The following is a 21,851-nucleotide window of genomic DNA, read 5'->3' as shown; positions in this document are numbered from 1 at the left end:
GTTCCGTGGCTCCATCATAAAAAGCTATGAATTGATTTGACTTGACATATTTAGGAAATGAAAATTTTACAAGAAAATACCAAGTGAGTGAAGTCAGGGTACAGTATTATTCTATTATTCTGGTTTTAGAATGATGAATTTTCTAGGAATGTTATATAAGTATTTCTCAGTAGGATTTGAAAAGTTATGTTTATTTTCCTGTTTATGAAAATGTTGACAGTTTCTATGCTCCAAAATGTTGGGGAAGTACTAACCCAGCTATTTTTATAACTATTCATTCTGTAAAGCCTTAGTAATTTAAGTGACTTTACCTTAACCTAATGAAATAAAAAAACCCCAAAGCAAAACAATTCACTTCCAACAACAACTAAGAGCGTGCTGACCGTGACAGGCCACTGGAAAACAACAGAACACAGTTAATGATAATTTAATTAAAGGAAAAAAAAAAACCAACAGCAAAGCACCAACTTATACTGAGCTAATTGAAGAAAAGAAAGCCAAAGAAACTTTAAAGGGAAAAACAATCCCTGAAACATGCCCCCCCAATTTTAGTTCAGTGCTATGAATTTTGTCCTGCATATTTTGAGTGGTTCTAGTGCAAGCTGAACAACACAGATAATACGAGAATTTATAATCAAATGGAATGTGGAGAACACATTGGCTGCTGTCACTGACAGCAATGGGCAGGTACCTCTGCTCTGTACTTTACAGGTGTTTCCTATTGATCCATGCTTTGCACTGCCTCTATTATTGCAGATGGTACGTTGTTTGATTGCATTTACTGATTAAACTGACATTTTGTGTTTGGCTGTTTAGCAGGGGGATTGGTTTCATTGTGTTTCATTGGTGGGGAGTTTCTTGTGTGTGTATTTTGGTTTGAGTTTGGGGTTTTTTTACATGTATGTCTGACAATAGATAGTCCATATGCAACTGTGTTGAGTGCTGGTGGATATTGCTTGCTTCTCAGGCTCCTGTAGCTATCAGCTGGAGATATACCATGCACTTTACATGGGGGCTGGGTCAGTGGCTAGAAATGAAAGTGAAGCTGTTCGTTCTCTCTCATTTTGTTTTGCAGCAGCGTCATGGATCTTTTTCAGATTTATGGGAGACTGCCTAGACTAAACAAGTGGCATTGCAAGCAGCAAAAGTCACTCTCTACTCAGTTCATTTTGTATTAGAACCATCTATTATCCCTCTACAGTGAGTTTAATAACTCCCATAATTTTCAGCTACAGATTCTCATAAAGGGCATGTTATTTTTTAAAAGAGAAATACATTTTTTCCTACCTGGACCTGACAAATCTATTAGCAAAACCTTCCATTAACTGCAGGAGGAGTTTCCTTTATTTTGCACAACTTCCTTCCTAACCTTTTAGGTAATTAACTGTAATTATGCTGCTATGTAATTACAGTGTATATATTCTAACTATTCTGAATTCTAACTTCATGCAGCAGTTATTCTAGCTTTCAGTAGATGACTCTTCTGTGGTGCTGTGCGGCCCTGAAGTAGTGCTCTGTGTGGTAGCTGCCTTTTGGGGCACATTTGTTGAAATGTAGGGAGAATTATTCCTTAAAATAAATGTTCATTTTGTCCTAAGGATACTTCCTTTGCAGTCTTTCAGCTTTATTGCTTCTTTTATTAGCAGCTTTGCAAGCTGCTTTACTTAGTCATGGACAAAGGCTTTTGGGGAGTGGAGGTAGGGCTTATTTTGGTTTTTATTAACAAACCTAATGCTATTACTCTTACACAGGTATAGGCTTACTTGTGGAGACGAGCTCTGCCCCATAGGCTTTTTTTAGCTGCCAGCCTTGCTGGACAGACCTTTTCAGGACAATTAAGTAACTGATTAATGCAAGAGCTCTGCAATTGGTTGTACAACCTCTGTCATAATGGTTCATTTTATAAAACTGTCCTGGGAGATGCTCTCCCGCCCCTGCCAGCTGAACTTTCCTTGTCTGCCACATGGAACTGACCGGGAATTTTCACGTCAACATATTTTTGTGCCTATTTCCTGGTATATCAGACAGTGAACTTCAGAACACACTGGAAGCATTCCAGAAATCACAAGAGAGATCACAAGGGCAGGGCAGCATTTCTCATGGTGCTTCAGTATGTGTGCAGTTTCAACTAGAATCAAGTGAAAATGAAATAACAAATTTGTCCAAAATTCTTAACCTTCCAATTTAATTTTAATTATCTCTTAGATACTTTTCTGTCATCTGCAGGATGGTCCCTGGTGGAACTAATGCATCTGTTTCCTTCCAATATGCACAATAATTCCTATTCCCCTAATATAGTTCTCCCAACTCAGCCTTTACTGGTGCTTTTCAGATGATGAAATGTTATTTATCTGAAATATATGCATGAAATATTTGTGAAGAGAAAATATTAAATATTTTCCTTCAAATTCTAGATAGAATTAAAATATTTATTATTTTATGAGAAGTGGAGAATAGAAGGACTATAAACAAGCCATTAGAAGATGAAATTCTAGTCCACATTGACCTTGTCTCTCTTTGTCCCTGACACAAAGGTGAAAGAAGCTAGCTTTAATGAGGCCAGAAGTTCTCAGCTGAGGTCTGACAACCTATTTGTATTTCTGCTATCCTGAAGTCCAGGTGGAAACAGAGTAGTCCATGGTTGGTTCATAATCCTTCAAATGGATGTTACTATCTGCTGTAATGAAGAAGAGTTCCCAGGCCAGTCTGTTTGGGTCTGGAATGAATGTAAAATGGGAAAAACAATGAAAAAGTCTTCAAAGATTGCCCATTCTTTTTCTCCAATAGGTTACTAATAAAATATAAAAACTGCCTAAGTCATAATCTTGTTATAGTCAGTCCCGTTTGGACCATATATTCCTTTGGACAGGAACATGTCATATACTGTATCTGCAACACAAAAACATCCCAAATAGTGGAGACTGCCTCGGGCTAGGTGTGGGACAGCAGCAGCCACAGCTTAGAAGAGCTTCTACTAATTCAATTCCTTTATTCCCTCAATCAAATAGCTGTTACGTTCTGTTTAATGTAGTTTGGCAGTGAAACATATAAACAAGTTTACTGTAGCATTTCAGCCTAGGGTAGAGAGCTGTTTGCTGGCACTGAAGTGGCCTAAACCTTCCAGGCAACAGATTACGGTTGAGTCAGTTTTGCTAATCTTGTCCTTGGCGCTGCAAGATGTGAATGTGTCAGTAAGTAAAGATTTTGGCCAGCATGCAGGGAACATGCCCGGACAATCCGGCACAGTTACATATGTGATATGTGGTGTAGGTGTGAAAACACAATATTCGCATCCATTCCAGCAGCAGTCCTGGGCCACCTCCTTTCTTCCCATGCCTACGAGGTATTTGACTAAACTAGTGTTGTGTTTTGCTCTGTGCCACTTTGAAATGTAACTCTACCTGGAGGCATAAATTAAGTCAGTGTAGCCTTGAGATATAAATAAGATCGTTTGAGTTTTGATCCTGTTTAAGTCCAATCAAACAACTATTTGAAGAAATAAAGGAATCGAATTAGTAGAAACTCTTCTGGGCTGTGGCTGCTGCTGTCCCGCACCTAAAGGCTGCTGTGTTAGTTTTGGACTAGACATGCCTAGGGCATGTTCACTGAACATCATTCGTTTGAACAAAATGCTATAGTGGTTATGCATATGATACTAGAAGTGTGTATTTAAGGAAGATGTTGCTGACTCATAGATCTGTCAGATAAGAGCAGCATTCAGAGAGGGCACAATAGCTGACTTGTTTGCCAACTTGAATACAAAGTTAATATTCAGTAGGACTGTGCGGGCTCAATGTGTTTACTGAAAAGTAAGGTAGAGTATCTTGTGAAGAAAGAAATATGGAGCTTTGAAGTCTGGAGACACAAGCTTCAAGTTACTTATGGGATCTCTGATAAAACTATTGCGCAGCAAAATGAGGAGTTTGTTTGGAGGACCCTCTATTTGTATTTTTCTGTTTGTCATTTAATCTAGTTGTAAATTCTATAAATGGTGAGTAAAACATATTAGTACATGAGACGATTTGACATGCATCAGAGGAACTGTTAGCAGTCATCTCCATGCTGCGTCAAAGAAAAGACCGCCTTGGCCAAAGAATCAGGAGAGCTGGAATCTGAGCCAGTGGTAGAGCCAAAATCATAGGATAAACGTGTCTTCAAACACCAAATGTTATGGAGGATGCCTAAAATTTGTCTAGGTGGTTGGGCCTTCCTCTAAAAGCTATCTTACAACAGACTGATTAATATGGACATGCTTCTAGGTATCTATCTTCTTTTTGCTATGGAGACAAATCAGTTTCTTTATAACAGCTTCTGATATTTCAGACAGCCAAGGATTATGACAGGATGAAATGCTTCTCTGTATTTAATTATCATGTTTTTAATTTGAATTTATCAGGAGACTGGTTGAGTAGAGTCTGCAAAATTGTCAGGCAAATGAATCTTCTAAAAATAAAATGTTGTTAGCAAGATATTCAGCATGCGTAAGGTGGAGTTTATAAATAGGTTTAGGAAGAATCGAGCTTGTTATAAAATAAATCAAAGATGGATTTTTAGGGATATGGCCACATTTCAAATTTATTTTAAATGAGCCTAAATCCTGGCTGTGGAGATTTTGACTCATTCTTTCTATGGTACCAGGTATTCTCCAGAGCCTTGTAATAAATGAATGATATGAAAATCATGTGTGCTAGAAAGCAGGCATAGAGCTATCTGCCAGCAGGAATCAAGTAGTCTCAATTACCCGACATTAATGTGCAGCTTTTCTCCACCCCCTGGTTGGTTCCCCCCCCCTTTTTTTTTTAATTCCTTTTTCCCCTCTCTTTTTTTGGTTGCTCAGAAATGTCACACGTGGCCTCCCAAGAAAGAGAGGTGCATATGTGAGTGGTGGTGGGCCACAGGCATCAGTTAGCTGGGTGCGTGGTTCAGGACAGGAAGGTTTTGCAATGCCAGCTGCAATGGGGGCCAGGCCTGGTGGAGGGGCACTGTGAGGACAAAGGGCAGCTGGCAGAGAGATGGATTTGGTGCAAACCCCGTCCTGAGACAGCTGTTTCTAAGGTAATGGGAAATTTCCTCAAACAAAAACTTACCTTTGAGGACATGGAGATAATTCTCTATAAACACTTTTTTGTCATACCATCAAGGGAAACAAAAAAGTACTGAAAACTAAAACCAAAGCAGAAGAAAAAGGTGTCTCTTTTTCATGCTTTTTGTATTTGGGGTACTTATTTTCAGTCTCAAGTGATATATTTAATGAAAATTACTTTTTAAAACCAGCAAAGAATGAAACAAAGAACAAAACCGATATACATCTCTCTCATTGCTTTCAGATTCCTTTGTTGGCAGGCTACTTTTTGTTACTTTCATTCACATTTTGCTACCATATTGCAAGCAGTGCTTATGGGCAGCCTTTACTGTAATAAACAAGAAACAGTTTTATTAGAAGTTCCCTTTAAGAACATGCATATTTTATCTGACTACTTCACAATGCAAAAACCATTTCAGAGAATTGCATCGTTTCTATCATTTAAGAACTTGATTGGGATGTCAAGAGCCTAGCTTGATTCCAGAAGCTTAATCTTCATGTGCTAATATGTTCAGGAATTGCTGTTCTATTTTCTGACTTACTGGTCAGGACTGGAGACTCTGCGAAATGCCTGTATTTTTACAAACCCCCCTACATTTAAAGCTGTAGAACAAATCTATTTTTAACTCCTTCCCCTGATTGGAGTATTTCCTTTCCAGGAACAAACTTGATAGAAATGGGGAAGTCACTTAGGTTTGAAATTACATATGATTACATATTATTTTTATGGAATGGAGCAAACTGCCAAGGATCACTGGGCTTGAGCAGATCAAGGGAACCTGAGTGATCACTTAAGAATGATGCATTTGGGCTTTTATGTAACATTGCATCTGCTGCTCTTGAACACACTTTTTCTGACTGCAAAGAAATGCCTTGTCAAGAAAAGATTGTCCTTTTTTATCAATCATTTTGTGTGTTTGTATGGCTCCTTATAGGTAAACTGAAAGTGAACTGAGAGCACCATCATTTTCATTCTAAAAAGTTAAGGATTTTGAACATTTGGTTTTATTAATAGTGGAAACTACAAACAATTATTGCCTTTTAGAATCCTGCCTAAGATCTTATTCCATGATGAGTGGATAATGATCAGTGCCCATATGTAAGTGATGCATGGTAGATTACAGTATGCGTCAAACCTGATGAGAAAGGGAAGAATGATTTTTCTGAGAGAAAACTTTGCTGAAAGCAGTAAAGATTATGTTCTAGAGATACAGAATAGTTTTGGTAAAGCCTTATTTTAAAACAAAGCTACCTCAGCACTGGTTTCCTCATTTTTAATAGATGATAAAAAAGACGAGATGGTTAGAGAGCTCAACATTAGAGATTTAGCGTGAAAAGCGAAGTCAGAAATTCTGTAGTTGTTTGTTTTCTATGTACTTGCTAATCCTCTGGATTTTCTCGCTGCCTTTACTATGCTGACCCTTCAGGTTCACCAAGATGCATACTGGCTGACGGGAAATAGCAGACAAATATCAGAGTATGCTGAAGCACTTTCTCATAAGGCCAGATTCCTCCTCTGAGCTAACAGCTGTTGTTCTAAAGTATATTTAATGCCTCAAATGTTTGAATTGATATATGCTAAAAAGTATGGAAAAAATTCAGAGATGCAACAGCAACATATAGCTCAATTCAGTGGAAGGGATTTAGAGATAATGCAAATAACTCTTAATAAGTGAAATGGTGAGTGAAACACCAATGCGCATACTCAGCTGAGTTATATCTGCTTATAAATATGCATTATACATTTGGTTATTTTCATATTAAAGTTGTTTCACTGAACAGGATAGTATGCATGCCTTCTAGTCTGGAGATACCAGAATCATGATCTCTCATGTCACATTAACAAAAAGAGGCATTTTGTGTGGGTTTTTTTCAGTTCTCTAATTCTGCTCTTTTTTTTTTTGCCGAAACATAAGCTGGAAACCATATATAATGTCTCCTAAAATAAGCACCATCCTCATTCATTGACTCTGTCCAGCTCCTATTTGTTTGGAAAACGGAACCTCTAAACATACATTCAAGGCATCCCAGGGTGCTGTTATACTATTAGTGCTTGGCAACCTTTACTTAAGTTTGTAACCTTATAAATGACTTGTCAATGAGCCAGTTGTGATAGAACCATCACAATCAGTTAGAAAACTGTTATTCTCCTTTCTGAGAGCATATCATGAGTCAGTAATGCTGTTCCTGCAAGAGACATTTGTCTTATTACATCCATGAAGGAAACTGTTCCTGATACATTTGACGCTAATTTCTATCATACTGCTTAAAAGGCCTGATTTTAGTTAGGTATCTAGGGAATTAGTTCCAGAATTATCCTAATTAGTTTAGCAGGAGGACGCAACTCAGTGCACTTCCAGGCAATTTCACCCTTCAGCTGATTGCAGGATACTAAAGGAAATGGATCATGTGATTTTTTGCATTCCCAAAAATGCACCTTGTGGCTGTGCCCTGGTGTCAGAAAAATCAAGCGTGTAAATAATGAAAATGTGACAAATGCTCATTGTTGCAAACTACAGAAAGTGACAGAGACTTCATCAGCAGCTCGTGTCACATCTCAGTTTGTGGCACTTCCTTTTCAAAAAGTGGATATCGCGAATGAAAAAGCAGTGACCTTAATTCATCTTCCTAATCGTACTGTTATTGAGGGAGTAAAGGCCAGCATTTTGATGCTAGTTTTATATTTTAGAGGAAATACATTGCTGTCTGCAGTGTAACAAAGAAAATGGCTTCAAGAATGGGACCAGGAGGCTAAAGATCTGGATTCCAGTCCTAGCACTGTATACTATCTAATAGTACCTAGAAACTGGGGGGGGCGTGTTTGGTGTCTAATTTAAAGCAGAGGTAATACTGATAACGCTAAAACTGTGACTATTACTATTACTGGTGCTTCAGAGTTGTGGAGTTGGTCTTTAAAATTTTGAGTGGTATTTTAAGGATGGCATAAAGGCAGAAGGGGCTGGCTGAATACTGCAGCCACAAAGTGTGATGTATTGCATCACATGGAAGGGGCTGATGTATATCCTAGGGTCCTGATTTCCAGCTCTGTGATTGACTTTTGGCTGCATGAAAATGGATAGCGTACGGGAGTGTATTGCCAAGTGGAGCTTGTGGTGAAGTAGCAGGCTCTCGCTGACAGACACAAACTTGAATGTAGTTCAGTGACACAGGTGACCCCCAGTCTGGATGATAGCCATTGTCAGCTTTCAGCTGGTGGGTTCCACATCCAGCTCATGAAAAGCTGCCACTTCTCTTGCTGCACTGAGCTGGGCCCTGCATTTTTGCAAACATAGCAGTGTTTGTTCCGTGTTTCTCGCTCTCTGCTTTTCGCTTTTGCAAGGAATGGTAGTTGAAGACACACCTTGCCTGTCTTGCCTTTTAAGACTTCCCACTGTTTCCAACTTCTTGTCATAGATGGTAGTGGCTTGTTTTTGGAGGTGAATCCTTTAGGTGCCAGGTTCCTGTATATTAGGTTCTCCCATAAATATTTTGCTTGGTTTACTTCTCATAATCAGTTACTTTTTGACTCCTGTTACAATTTTGCTTACTTTTTGTAGGAGATTTGTCTCTAGACTAAAGGTCATACTGTGGATTATCTTGTAGACCCAAAATAGCTGATTTTAACACATTTTCTTTTTTCCCTGTTTCAAATAAATCCTTCTACTGCTCTGTAGCAGTGCCTTTTACTAAAGAGAGCTATTGCTGTGCTCCCTTGTTCTGGTGCTTTGTTAGAAATGTGCCTAACATACAAAAGTGATGGCTTACTGGGCTTTCATCAGTTCTTAGCCAATTTCAAAATTAGGATCAGTATTTTATTTGGAGCTCTGTGATTCAGTTCAGATCTCTCTAATTCTCAAGGGGGGGCTGCTCACAAGGGGAAAGAGTCAGTTTTCATATAGTCTTGTCTTCAAATCCCTACATAAAACACCAGCTTAAAAGAACAGCCTTGTAACTGAGATGGGGTATGGATTGTCTGTAACCTGATAGAAAGTTTGACACACAGCATCACTATAAGAAGTAAGGCCAGATGTCTTCTCATGAAGATTCTGTTTAGACATTTGTAGAATTCCTTTGTTTTGGAACAGTTTCATCATATCTTTGTTTCTATGCATCTGCTTCATCATTGGTATATGGATCAGACATCATGTTACTAAAAGCCTACTCGCATGCAATAGACCTGTGTTTCTAAAGAGGAGCTATTTCTCTCATTCTTTCAAAGATGTTAGCAAATTCTGCACCATATTGAGTGCCCTTTGACTGCAGGTAAAGAATTCAACAGCTTGTGGAAGTGCTAATTAGAGCTAATAATAACTTCAGTGACCTGCCTTGGCTTTAAAATGCCTGACAGAAATTACCCTGTCCTTGAAGGACAGAGATTTTGTTTCTGTGCACATCTGATGAGGAACACTCATGCCTTCACGTTTCTGTTTAGTGATCACACAATTAACTAAGTGGGTGCTTATGTGTGAATGAAAGAGAAGTGGGTGGTGTTGAGGAATCAAGAAGAAAAAAGGCAAAGAGATCTCTCAAAAATACTACACCAGAATTCCGTTTTTAGAAGAATTTCTCTTGTAGGCTAAATAGCCTTATTAAAACCAGAATTAATAATATGAAAGCAATTAGAGTAGGAATTGGATTATTCATAATTAAGCCTTTTCTCTCTAATTTTGGTACTTTTTCTGTGGTAAGTTTGCTGAAATACGTACAGAGGGTCTGAGGGAAAGGCAGGCTTCAATATGAGCAAGTACCCAAAAAGCTCCAAAGTATGAGATTTTTATTTTAGCTGGCTAATAAGTTGCACCATAACATGGTGCAGAAAACAATTGTATTATCAGTGAGGTTGCCCTAGACCTTTCCAATGTGAACGTTATTAACACTAGCCAGAAAAAAATAAATTGCAATCGTTGTTAAGCTGTTGTTGGAATCATAAATCAGGGTTTTTTTTTCTGGCTTCTCTTTCTATTGCGGGGACAGACAGACAGACAGATGACACTCAATGGTTAGGGTCTGTAGTTCTTAACCTAAACGTTTGGCTTCAGCGCTGCCTGGGCAACTCTAAGCAGACTTTATCTCCATCTTGCTGCCACCTTATGCCTGACCTCCTGTGGTCCTCATCAAGGTCCCAGCACAGCTGGTCGCTTTGTTGCACGGTGAACAAGATCAGGAAGCTGATCCAGCTAAAAGCAGGATCTCCAGGAAAGCATAGGATTATTTTTCAGCTGGATCAGTTGGCAAGCTGTTCTGCTGCAAGCAAGCTATGCTGGCACAATGGAGAGGCCTATGAAATACCTGCAACAGTGACCTGACGCAAGGTCTTCTTAAATCGTTAATGTCACTAAGTGTGTAATGAGCTACAAACTTTCCCTTTGACTTTAAAACATCTGCCATCAATGAACACTGGTTAAGTATAAAACACAAAAAACAAGTATTTGAGGCCCTGATTTTCCTCAGAACAGATGTGGAATGTCACCCCTTCTCTTCTGTTAACATAAATATTAGGTTTTCTCTTAGATTCTTATTTGGCTTAACTCATGTCCTTAGTCTCATTTTGGTTACACTGTTAAAGGGCATTCTAAAAAATCAGAGAAAAGGGTATTCACATTTGATTGCCTTATTCCAGTCAATTAAGCTTGCTCAAGAACACAGTTATGGGCTGAGGAATTAATTTGCTGTGCAGCAAGAGGGGAAATGTTGGTTAACTGCATTTTCCAGCTACCCACACCATCTGAGAACACACAATATACAATCAACATAGAAATTTCTAGGCAGTGCCAGCTCATAGGAAAACCATGGGGAAATCTGCTACCAGCTTTAATGAAATTTGATTTTACTTAGAATAATTTCAATCATAATTAATTTTACTCAACCTAAAATCAAAGAATATTTAATGAAATAAAGGAATATCTGAAACACAATCTTCCATCTGGAAATTTTAGGGATACAGAAAATTCTGTAGTACAACAGTTTTGTGGCTGTGTTTACTTTGAAAAACAATAATACAGGTAGTCAGTAGCTGAATTGTTATTTAGAGTAGATTACTGAGTAACTGTAAGAGAAATCTTTAATCACTTGTTAAAAACCTGGTTTAAAGAGGAGATGAGAAGCAATGGTGTGCTTGAGTTGCAGAGTGCTAAATGCTGATCTGATGACTGTGAGAAGTCCTTCCAAGCCTGGAGTACCAAGTCCCTGAATGGATGCAGTGGAACTCTCAGACTTCTGAGAGCTCGGTTCCCTTCTGCACATCAGGATTATCATGTTCAAAGTATTCAAAACCAGACGTGTTTGGGGGTTTTTTTTTTTTGGGGTTGTTTTGGGGTTTTTTAAGCCAGTTTAAGAACTAACATTGCTACTTGATAGATGGAAAGTAATAAATATTTCTGATCTATCAGCATATCAGCTATTTGATGGTATTCAGGGGAGTAACATTTTGTTTAAATGAATGTTTCAATCCATGTTAAGGTTGTGCAGGTATCCTCAATGAAATTCCTTGACTAGCACTTAATGTTTTGTAAAGATGAAGATTTTTTTGTGGATATAAGATCTTCATAAGCTGAAAGATAAAAAGATAGAAAAGGGCACAAAATTGTAAGAGAAAACCCAAACAAATGTGAAGTGCAAATCCTATGAATTTAGTAAAATTCCAGAGATGAGTTTGGGAGAAGGGAGATGCAGAGATTCCTCCTGGATGGAATAATATGTCACACTCCTGCTTTTATTTTTATTCTCTAAGAACCTCTGTGGTAATTGTCTTCATTTCTGCTGCCTAAAATTCCATATAGAAGATACAGTGTAGCCAGCAACCCTTCCCATCACTGCTTAATCTGAGCTACGATTTAGGAAGATGAAAATAGTAAGCAGCACAACTGACTGCTTTGGGGCTGTAAGCTTTGTCTGTTTGCTTCAGTTAAGAACCTCTATTGCACTTCTTGGAAACACTGACACTACTGAGCCAGTGGGTGCTGAGACACATTCATTCGCTGAAGTTTGTTAGAAAAGTTCCTTTAAATTAACATGTTGAAGTAAAAGATCATGTAATGGTCACATAGCATGAGAAGGGACCAAGGCATGCATGAGGATCATGCAGAACTCCTCTCTCCAGGAAAGAGTGCAGGAATTGCTATGGGGGTAGAGGTAGAGTTCTGGCAGAGAGGAAAGGCACATAAAGTTTTTGGAAAGGGTGAATCCTAAATGTATCTGTGCCCTAGGAAAAGTGTGGAAACCTCCCAGTGTTCTCTACAGGACACACTATTCTACTGGTGTAGAATGAAGGCTGAAGATCACCATTTTATATATATATATGTATTCGATGGTATTTGAAATGTTGTTATTTATTGACCAGAAAAATGCTTTCAGTGTTTCTGTTTTCTATACAGACCTTGGTGTGCCATAGAGAGCAATATGTACAGGTCCCCTGGGACTAGTTGGAATATTGTCCTTGTGGTGAAGGCACTGCACAGATACTCTCACTGTTATATTGCAGAGTACTGTAGTATGCAAGCAAGCTTGGGGATAATGAAGTGCTTACTACCCAATATGTATAAAGATGGCAGAATTACAACCATAGTAGTCAATGAAACACAGAAGAGCAATTTCAGCACTGCACGCTGACATTATTTTGTTTAGGAACCTTTTGAGAGCCTTATTGGACAAGCTATAGGCAAAGATTTCTGATACGAACACCTCATTTCAGTATCTACCTCAGCTTTCAGGGCTCTTCGATGTCATCTACTAAGAAAGGAATGATATATTATGTTCCTTACAAAAAAATGTTCCCAATTGAAAGAACAAGCTTTAATTTCTATTCCCAATTAAGCAGAAGGTAAGCATGGTGGATAGAGAGCACAGTAGATTTTTAGATGATGTGCCAGCTGGCTTTCTGTGTAGTTTCTAGCCCTGCAGAGGTCCAGTCATCAATGCTTTATGCAGGTAGCTGAGTTATTATATTAATATTCTAAGTTCCCTTCTTTCTTTTAAATTTTGCCTCCGATTTTGCAACCTGCCCTGCTCATTTCTGCACTAACGTAAGAGCAGGCCAGAGAATTAACTGTGATCTAGTCACAGTTCCCTCCGTCTGCTCTGGAGGGAGGAATGCATCCTGTCCATTAAACTCTGTGCTGCCTCTTCAAAAATATACATATATGCTTTGGGGTTACTTTCAAGTATTCTGGTAGTTTTTTAGTGTAGTTTTTTATTAGTATAACTAAGGAGCATACACACGTCTCCCACACCAGTCTGACAGAATCCCTAATTTTGGTGGCTTTTGGAAATGCAGATGTTGTGGTTTGAGCCCAGCCAGTAACTCAGAACCACGCAGCCGCTCGCTCACTCCCCCCTTCTTTCTCCCCCGGCTCCCGGAGGGATGGGGAGGAGAATTGAAAGAATGTAACTCCCACAGGTTGAGATAAGAACGGTCCAGTTACTAAGGTATAATACAAAACCACTACTGCTACCACCAATGATAATAATGATAAGGGAAATAACAAGGGGAGAGGATACAATTGCTCACCACCTGTTGACCAATACCCAGCCTGACCTGAGCAGTGATCTGGGCCTTCCAAGTAACTCCCCCCGGTTTCTATACTGGGCATAACGTGCTGTGGTATGGAATACCCCTTTGGCCAGTTTGGGTCAGGTGTCCTGTCTCTGCTTCTTCCCAGCTTCCCCTCCTCCCTGGCAGAGCATGAGACTGAGAAAGTCCTTGGTCAGCGTAAACATTACTTAGGAAAAACTAAAAACATCGGTGTTATCAGCGTTGTGCCCAGGCTGAAAGTCAAAAACACGGCACTGCACCAGCTACTAAGGAGAAAAATGACTGCTATAGCTGAACCCAGGACAGCAGATTAGCAAACATGGAGTTAAACCTTAATTGATGTCCTCCAGCATCCCTTATGACCCACTATTGCTTGAAGGGAGAAGAGCGGTGCTTTTAAGACAATAAAATTCTTCAGTCAGACACTACAGATTATCTTCAGATTGAGATGCATAAAGTAGAACCACAATTGGTTTAAAACATAAAAGATTTTAAAATGAAAAATTTAATCTCAGCAATGTTTCTATATATTTGTTAACAAAGCTAGCATTAAAATATGGGAAAACATGCCAGTGTAGCAGAATGTGATGGGACTTGTCAACTCCAGAGGCAAAGCAAGATAAAACATGTGTATACTTTTCTTTTTGACTCTGGACCTGCTCTGTCATCATGTCCCCCATGGGTCAGTACTCTCCTCTGTAAGTGGTCTCCATCAGTTTCACTTGCTGAGTAAAGCAGTCTGCAGAATTAGAAGATGGTATTTGGATCATATAGTTCAAAATAGCCGAAATTTTGAGGGTTTCTCTAATAAACATTGATATTTCAGATGGGACATGGTGGTTTTATTGCAGAGCAACATGTTTAGACACCTTCTGCACGCATATTCAGTATTTCTAGATTTATTTTTTGTCACTTCCATTATGTTCTTTGCCTGATAGCAATTTGTTGCAATTTGGAGCAATACCATGAAGTCTGGAGGCCATGTAGGTGCCCAAATATAAATACTGTTGTTGGTAAAAGATTTTACTGGCCTGGAAAGCAAATTGGAAAGGGCAGGAGAATGTCTGCAAGTACCTTTAAGCAACAGCATCCATTTCCACAACCATGATGCAACCATGTATTGGAAGCATTTCAGCACCAGCAAAAGCTTTGGTTGCCTGATCATGATAGGTATGTGTAAGGTTGTGCAATCCTGCGCGGTTAATGCTTCCTGGGAATATTAGCAGTTGTAGCATGGTTTGCTTTTTAAATTAAAAGGAACAAGCAAGAAAGATTTTGTAGTAATAGCACTTAAACCTCAGTGCATTTCTGTAGAAGCAAGGCTGTGACGTGTGACAGTGGTCATTCTTTTACTTGGAACACAGACACAAGTTGTTTTTCTTTTTTTCCTTTTTCTCAAGAATTGTATTTCACGTTTGGCCTACTGCCAAAGCAGTGAACTTTATCACCCAGGCTTGGCATGTGCAGATAGATGGCCCCTTCTGTCTCTTTTGCCAGTTATTGCTTAGGTTGCCAGGAAATCTTAATCATGCTGCTTGGAAGTGGCTGCTGTCCCATCCACCTGCTGCCAAGCTATTCCACTGTATAAGGAGTCTGACTTCGCTTCAGAAAACAGTCTCTTATCTCTAGGTAACATATAGGAAAAAAGGTCACTATGCTAAGGCCACCCTAGGGGACCATATGGTGTTACAAGCTACATCATCAGTATTGCACTGCTGTTGAAGCAACCCTATTATTAGCCCTGAAGCCTCATATGGATTGGGCATAACTATGTTTTGCAATATGAAATGTGCAATATAAACCTATAGAGAACCACAAAATAAGCAGAAAAGAAAAATATTCTCTTTAATAATGAAAGTGTTTATTGATACTTTCCATTAAAACTATATATATATTAAAATCACAACTACAACCTTCTTTAGTTTGAGAGAAAAAGGAAGAAAATCAGTTAAGCTATTAGATTGCACTGCCACATTATCAGGAAATGTTCTGTATGTTCAAGTTTCTCAAGTGCCAGATGAGTTCAACCACTATTCATACAGTAGTCGACAGAATGTAATGCCTAAATAAAGTGAATATCAATTGAAGTTCCTCATTAAGAAGTTCAATCGCTTGCATTAGTAGAAATATTGATACTTGTTTCATGCATGGGTAGTTCCTCTGGAGTTCCCATTGTTGTCTCTTTTCAGGGAAAAAGCAAAGGGTCTTCAGTTACTTAGTCCGCAGTTATATTTTGGACTCTGGTGAAAAATTATGTCTGAAATTCTATTTGTAGATTTTTCCAGGTGCCAAAAGGAAGAACAGCTGGTTTAGGTATTAGAAATTTTGGTAGAATTTTAAGACTTCAGAGAGCATTGCAAATGCTGTGTACGCATACAGCGTTTCTGAAACACAGCCACTCGGAAATACATTCGTAGAAATTTTCCTAATAGCATAACATAGCTCACTAGCGTAATTTGTTAGTACCTAACATCCTGCCTTTCAACTGCCAGGACTTCATGGACCAATGTTTTGGTATGTGATAAAATACAGCTCCTGAATCTCTGTTTAAATGATCTAACTAGAGATGACCTGATTTTCAGGTCAGCGGTGATGCACAAACTCCCCTGAAGTAAATTACAAATATCAGTGGTTTTTAGCCTGGTTTCCATAAGCTGCAATCATGGTATATTTGTGCATATGAAGAAGAGGGGAAGAAAGAGAATAATTCTTTTTATTAATTTTTTTTAGCCAATTGAAATCCAATTTACGAAAAGAGGTATCAAGTATTAAATTCCTACATGTTTTCTGAACATCGGCAGCTTGATAGAGAATAGACCCTTATATTAACACATTTGCTATTGCATTAACATAGGGTTCAAGTAAACATTTAATTCTAACACTTTGCTTATCCATAAGGCTTAGCTGTTACCTTGCACTCTGTTTGTCATTTGGAGTTTGGAGAAACTGCTCATCAGACAGCGAAACTCAGAGAGGACTGGCTTGTGCTCGAGTTCCACTCATGCAGGCATTGTGGATACAGCTAGCTCAAACCATTTTGTCCCTGAAATTTGGTCTTGTTTGAGCACTGATACCAGGCACAGGAGACTAGTAGCTTCCCACTTGGTGCAGTGAGCAGCCCTGAGCCAGTCTCTACCTGATCTGTGAGCCTGTCTGCATTAGCTAGTCGATGGACACAAACATACCCTTGAAACAGTCACAGCATGTATGCAGAGCAAGGCAAAAAAGGCTAGGTAGCAGCCATGAGGTGGTGACAGTAGTGCAGGGCTGGGGAGAGAGACCATGGAGTGGATCTCAGACTGAGGAGGGTCCTGCCAAGCGTTCTGTAAGGTACATGAGGAAGCTGGAGTGTGCTGGGACATTCATGGGTTCCATGGGGGACACTAAGTCAGGGGGTAATTCAGGAATATAGAGATGCTGTAGAAATGGGGAGAAGGAATTGAGAATCTCGGGACAAGAATGTCATGGAAGCACAGCTGGAGTTAAAGACATGAGGACTTTGGGATACACAGAATCTAAGTGGCTGGAAACCAAACATACTTAGTTCTGCTGCTCGTGGAAGTACTCATGTTAAATTCAAAGTTGAGTTTGAACTTGCAGTTGGACATTTTAGCCAAGAAGTTTCAATCAGAGAAACAGATTACTGGGCCATTCTGTCCCATGAAAGAAATTGATTTACTATCTTAGTTTTCTGCCTATGCTGGAAAATTATAGTTTTCTCCAAAACTGGAAGTAAGGCTGGGTTACTAGTACCCTGTGAGCTTGTTGGCTTTAGCTTGTGTTCTTCTGTCGTTTACTATAATCCCAACCACAAAGAATTAATGTGAAGTTAAGGCACAGATTATTGTTACACTGAAAATATTTCAAGGAATTAAAAGGAAGGTCTCTACATTTTTAGTATTTATTGTAGGCTTTAAAGAAATGTTAGATAGTAAAAGTGATATTCACCTTCAGTGTCAAAGGTAACCATCTCATCATCGTGGCAGACTTTAGTTCCTCTCTCTGCAGTTTAACTAGCTTGTGAATCTTCTGTGTTTCTTGCATTTCTAATGGTTTTTCAGCTTCAGGTAGAAATTACTGTTTCGGTAGTTTTCAAGATCTGCTATGGTATACTCCATGTACAATGCATTTTATTGAGGAATTATATCTAGGCTTTGGAGGATTTGATATACCCACCACATCTTTTATGTCTCCATAATATGATTGGGGAATAAAGAAAACATAGCAGCTGTTCAAATTTCTGTATAATCCATTCCCATGGTCTATGTTATAATCTTAAAGTGTTAGTACTGTAATACTTAAAACACAGCAAAACTGGACAGCAACTAAGATGTTACCTTCTTGTTTGGGAGAAAAACAGTCTAGCCTCAAGTGCCAGCTGCGAGACTGTCAAGTATAAGTGCTTGCTCAGTAACAGGCATTCTCATGTCAACTGCTGTATAGTTCTGCTCTACGCAATGGAGTAGCATAATGGAATATATTCCTACCTAGTTTTATGTTTCCAGGAGAAAAATCAAGATAAATAAGAGCCTATGTTTAAATACTTTTCGCATTCTTCTGGAAAGAATCATCTTGGCTCAACTTCAGGGATGTTATTTTTAGATGCTTATTTCTGGTCTTTTTCTGGGCTGCTGCTTTTAGATAATGAAATTTTGCCAAAAATTGCCAAACTATTTCCTGCTATATAAAGAAACCCATGGCATTTCAGAGACACTCTGTGGCTTTTTAAGAAATAACTTCTGTGTGTGTTTTAAATGAGATGTTGTGTTTGCTTGGTAATGCAGTCCATTTTATTCTACATCATTAAGTATAAAATAAGAAGCTATAACATGTATTTATGTACATAACTTGATCAAAAGGATTTACATACACCTCTCTACAGTGATTTACCTGCTGCTGTCTAATTGCTATACATTTTGGTTTGTAATGTAATGTCTTTAACTGTGTAGATGGATAGAATAATACAGAGAAAATTGAAGCAGGGAGTTGATTATTTACTGGCTACAAATAAATGAGAAGGACTTTTACACAGTGATTGTTCTTTTAAAGGATGGTTCCTGTATAGGCAATTGCTTGTGCTAAAATTACATACCAGACTCTCAGCTTTGAGAAGGCTTTGTACCTCCTTATAGTTATATTGATTATTGCTGCAGTTCCTGCTAAAGCAAGAACAAGCAAGCTCCAGGGTAGAAGGATATTCGGATAAAATACAAACTATGGTCACTGGAAGCTATCTCCACTTGACAATGTCAAAAGGCCTCTCATGTAGGGCTAAAAACTTCACTGCCCTTCTTAGTGAGGGTTAATGCTTTATTGCCATTTGCATATGCCATTGTGGCAAACAGATTTGCCTTACTGAGAAGTGAAATGAGGAAAAAGACTCCTTAAGGTTGCTAGGTGTGGCCAACACACAAGAGCTGATTTGGGGGGAGACAGAACTAGCTGAGCTATACTGATCAACGAAATGGTAACAGAAATAAGTGAAATTTATTTGAGAGCATGGAATGACATTATCTTCTGCACAAAGCTGCTGTGGCTGAGGTCAGATTGAGGAAGGTGAAGTGGGGTGAAAGGCAGAAATATACATTAATGTAAATGGATAGTTGAAATCAGAGTTGCACCGATTTAAAACTGACAGGAGACGAAGATCCGAATTCAACACAACGGAGTATCAGGGCCTTTAACCTTGCAACTGCTCTCTGTTAGTTAGGCTCTGGATAGCCTCTAGAAGAAATCACAGTAGATATTTTTTGCATTTTTAGAAATGTACCTGCTTTGCTTCTTAAATCAGTCTCTTGCTTCAACATACTATGAACTAGGCATATCTGCTAGTGCTAATACGACATGTGACCTTTATTTTGTGGCCCACAAGCAAGGTTTTAAGCTGCAGAAGCAATGAGCAAACAAGTGAAGTCCGTTGACATAAGAGTACTAGGTCATGAGGGGAAAGGGGGATGGAGAGAGTGAAGTGACTGACCTTGCTATAAATGATGCCACATATAGGGGTGGGTAAGAGAATGTGATCTGACATAAGGCAAGACCTATAGACTGAAGGAGAATATTGGTGCAGCGACATCCTCTCTCGGCCTCGTGTTTGTACCTAAGGTGAAGTAAACTTTAAGCACACAGTGGAGTCTGAATAGATCTGGGCAAAGGTGATGTGAGAAGCCTCAAACTAAAGTTAGCACCCTGATTTTTGGTTCTCTCAAAAATACAGAACTCAAGGTTTCTAATTAGCTTGCTAAGGTTCAGCAACTGTTAAGCATGTGCAGGCCTTGCTGCCTTGTAAACCAGGCCAGGTTATGGCATTAATTGAAATTTACACCTCTCACTGTGTTTTAATTCAAGGATTTTATATTGTACAAAATGAAACCCAAGGGAAGTTTAATGTGCAGAATCAAAGAAAGGTGGTCCTGCCTCCTGTAGGTTGAAATCACTGTGCCTATTACGTATACAGTATTTTTATGGCAAATGTTTTCTAAAACTGTTAATACAAATTAACATAAATGCAAACCTCAACTATTGAAAGGGACCATACTTCTGTAAATGTGCATTTCTTGCTTTATTTCCAGCTAAGGAGAAAGCTACATTTATCCTCCCTCAGACTTAGAGCATTAGAAATGCAGTTAGATAAGAAGGAAAACTAATGCTTGCTTTACATGGCTCAGCAATGAAGGCAAACATGGAATTGTCTTTGTCAGTCACATTACAGAGGTTTTAAGAAATGCAGTTGTGTGATGCACTGCCATACTCAACAGTCACACAGGTACTGACATCATGTACAGTGTCACAAAAGTGTAGAAAATAGTTGTATAACTGTGTAAACGATAAAGATCCTCCACAGTACTCTACAAAACATACTGCAGATGTATCTCTCTTACTCAGAGGTACTCATCACACTTGAGGTGAAAGGCAGCCTTACGTTAGGCAATGCGGGAAATGAAAGCTTGAACACTGTCAGATAGCTAGAAATTTCTATTCGTAGTTGGAGACTGAATCTATTTGATAGAAAGTATTCTGGAAGTATCCAGCCCAAGAAGATTATAACTGGTATCAGTTCCGTGTATATTTTCAAACCAATACATTTTTAAATTTGCTTCAGCAGAAGTTTTTGTTAAAGGTCAAATTACCTTAAGTCTGTAGTCTCAGAATGTAGATTTCCACTGATAAATATTTGTTGTAATTGCATTTTCCAGTAAACACAATTATAAATGCCATATTTTAAGGGAACATAACGCTCAAAAAAACCCCCAGAACCCAAACCCCAACATGCTGAAGACCAGACAGTCAATACTACTTAATTTTTATAGCATAAACATTTCAAAGAAAGCTCATGATCACTATTTATTTTTGATGGGGTATTACCTTTTTTCTTTCCTCCGTCTGTATTTGCTGGGATGATGATATAAGAAAGCAATAAAAATGAAAGAAGTTGCAAACTTTTCATTTCTTCTTTCTCTGAATGAATTGGGGAATGCACTGCTGAATTCTGCCAAGAGATGGGAAAAGGAGAGAATTACCAATGCTTTGCAAGAAATTGTTTGCCCATTAATCATTAACCTTGAATTCTCCTGTCCACTGCTCTAGTCTCTCCTTTTATGGAAGTCAAAATGGAATTTGCTGGTTTCCAACCTCTTCTTTTTCATTTTCTGCCACTTGTGGCAGAAATAATTTGGAACTGGATCCTCCTCCCTTGCTCAACAGTGCTTGGCTCTGAACACAGTGGGCTTCAGGGCATTTGTTCTCTGAAATACTGCTAAAGGCCATGAGTAGGCAGCTCAAATTTGGTTGGTCAGCATCTCAGTCTGAACACATTGCAAAAGAGCTGAAGGTTAATCTAAATATTTCATTACAACAGACAAATCGTAGTAAGGGAAGCGTGAAAATTCTATATATAATAAAGATTTATTTCAGTGATAAAATTAGTACCAGGGTTTGGATAGTTGCAAATGTTTCTTTTCAAATTAAGTGAGCAATTTTTATCACCTAAGAAATTTACTAATGAAGCACAATAAGCAACATGTCTCTCCACTTCTGGTAAAACAATCATAAGGAAGTGTATGTAGTAGATGTAGGAGTCAGAGAAAAATATGTACACATACGAATATGGAAATCAAAGCAGAATCTTAATTACAGCTGTGTGTGTATATGCCACAATGAATAAGTGAGTACTGTAAAGTGTGACAGGGCAAAAAGTACTCCTGAATAGGCAGCAAGCATTGCCACAAAGTGGGATCT

The 21,851-nt window shown here is 38.7% G+C and overlaps 1 protein-coding gene across 1 annotated transcript in view; it reads right to left on the bottom strand.

The window, feature by feature from the left end:
- Nucleotides 1-21,123, bottom strand: part of LIPC (lipase C, hepatic type) — a 59,531-nt gene extending 38,408 nt beyond the window's left edge. Inside the window, exon 1 of the mRNA XM_030498292.1 lies at nt 20,979-21,123. Coding sequence (XP_030354152.1) covers nt 20,979-21,060 — 82 coding nt within the window. The 5' untranslated portion in view covers nt 21,061-21,123. The remainder of the gene's footprint in view (nt 1-20,978) is intronic.
- Between the last annotated feature and the right edge of the window lie 728 nt (nt 21,124-21,851).

The sequence above is a fragment of the Strigops habroptila genome, chromosome 9 (assembly GCF_004027225.2).
Source record: "Strigops habroptila isolate Jane chromosome 9, bStrHab1.2.pri, whole genome shotgun sequence".
Taxonomy (NCBI): Eukaryota; Metazoa; Chordata; class Aves; order Psittaciformes; family Psittacidae; genus Strigops; species Strigops habroptila.
This window is presented reverse-complemented; position numbering and strand designations above follow the sequence as displayed.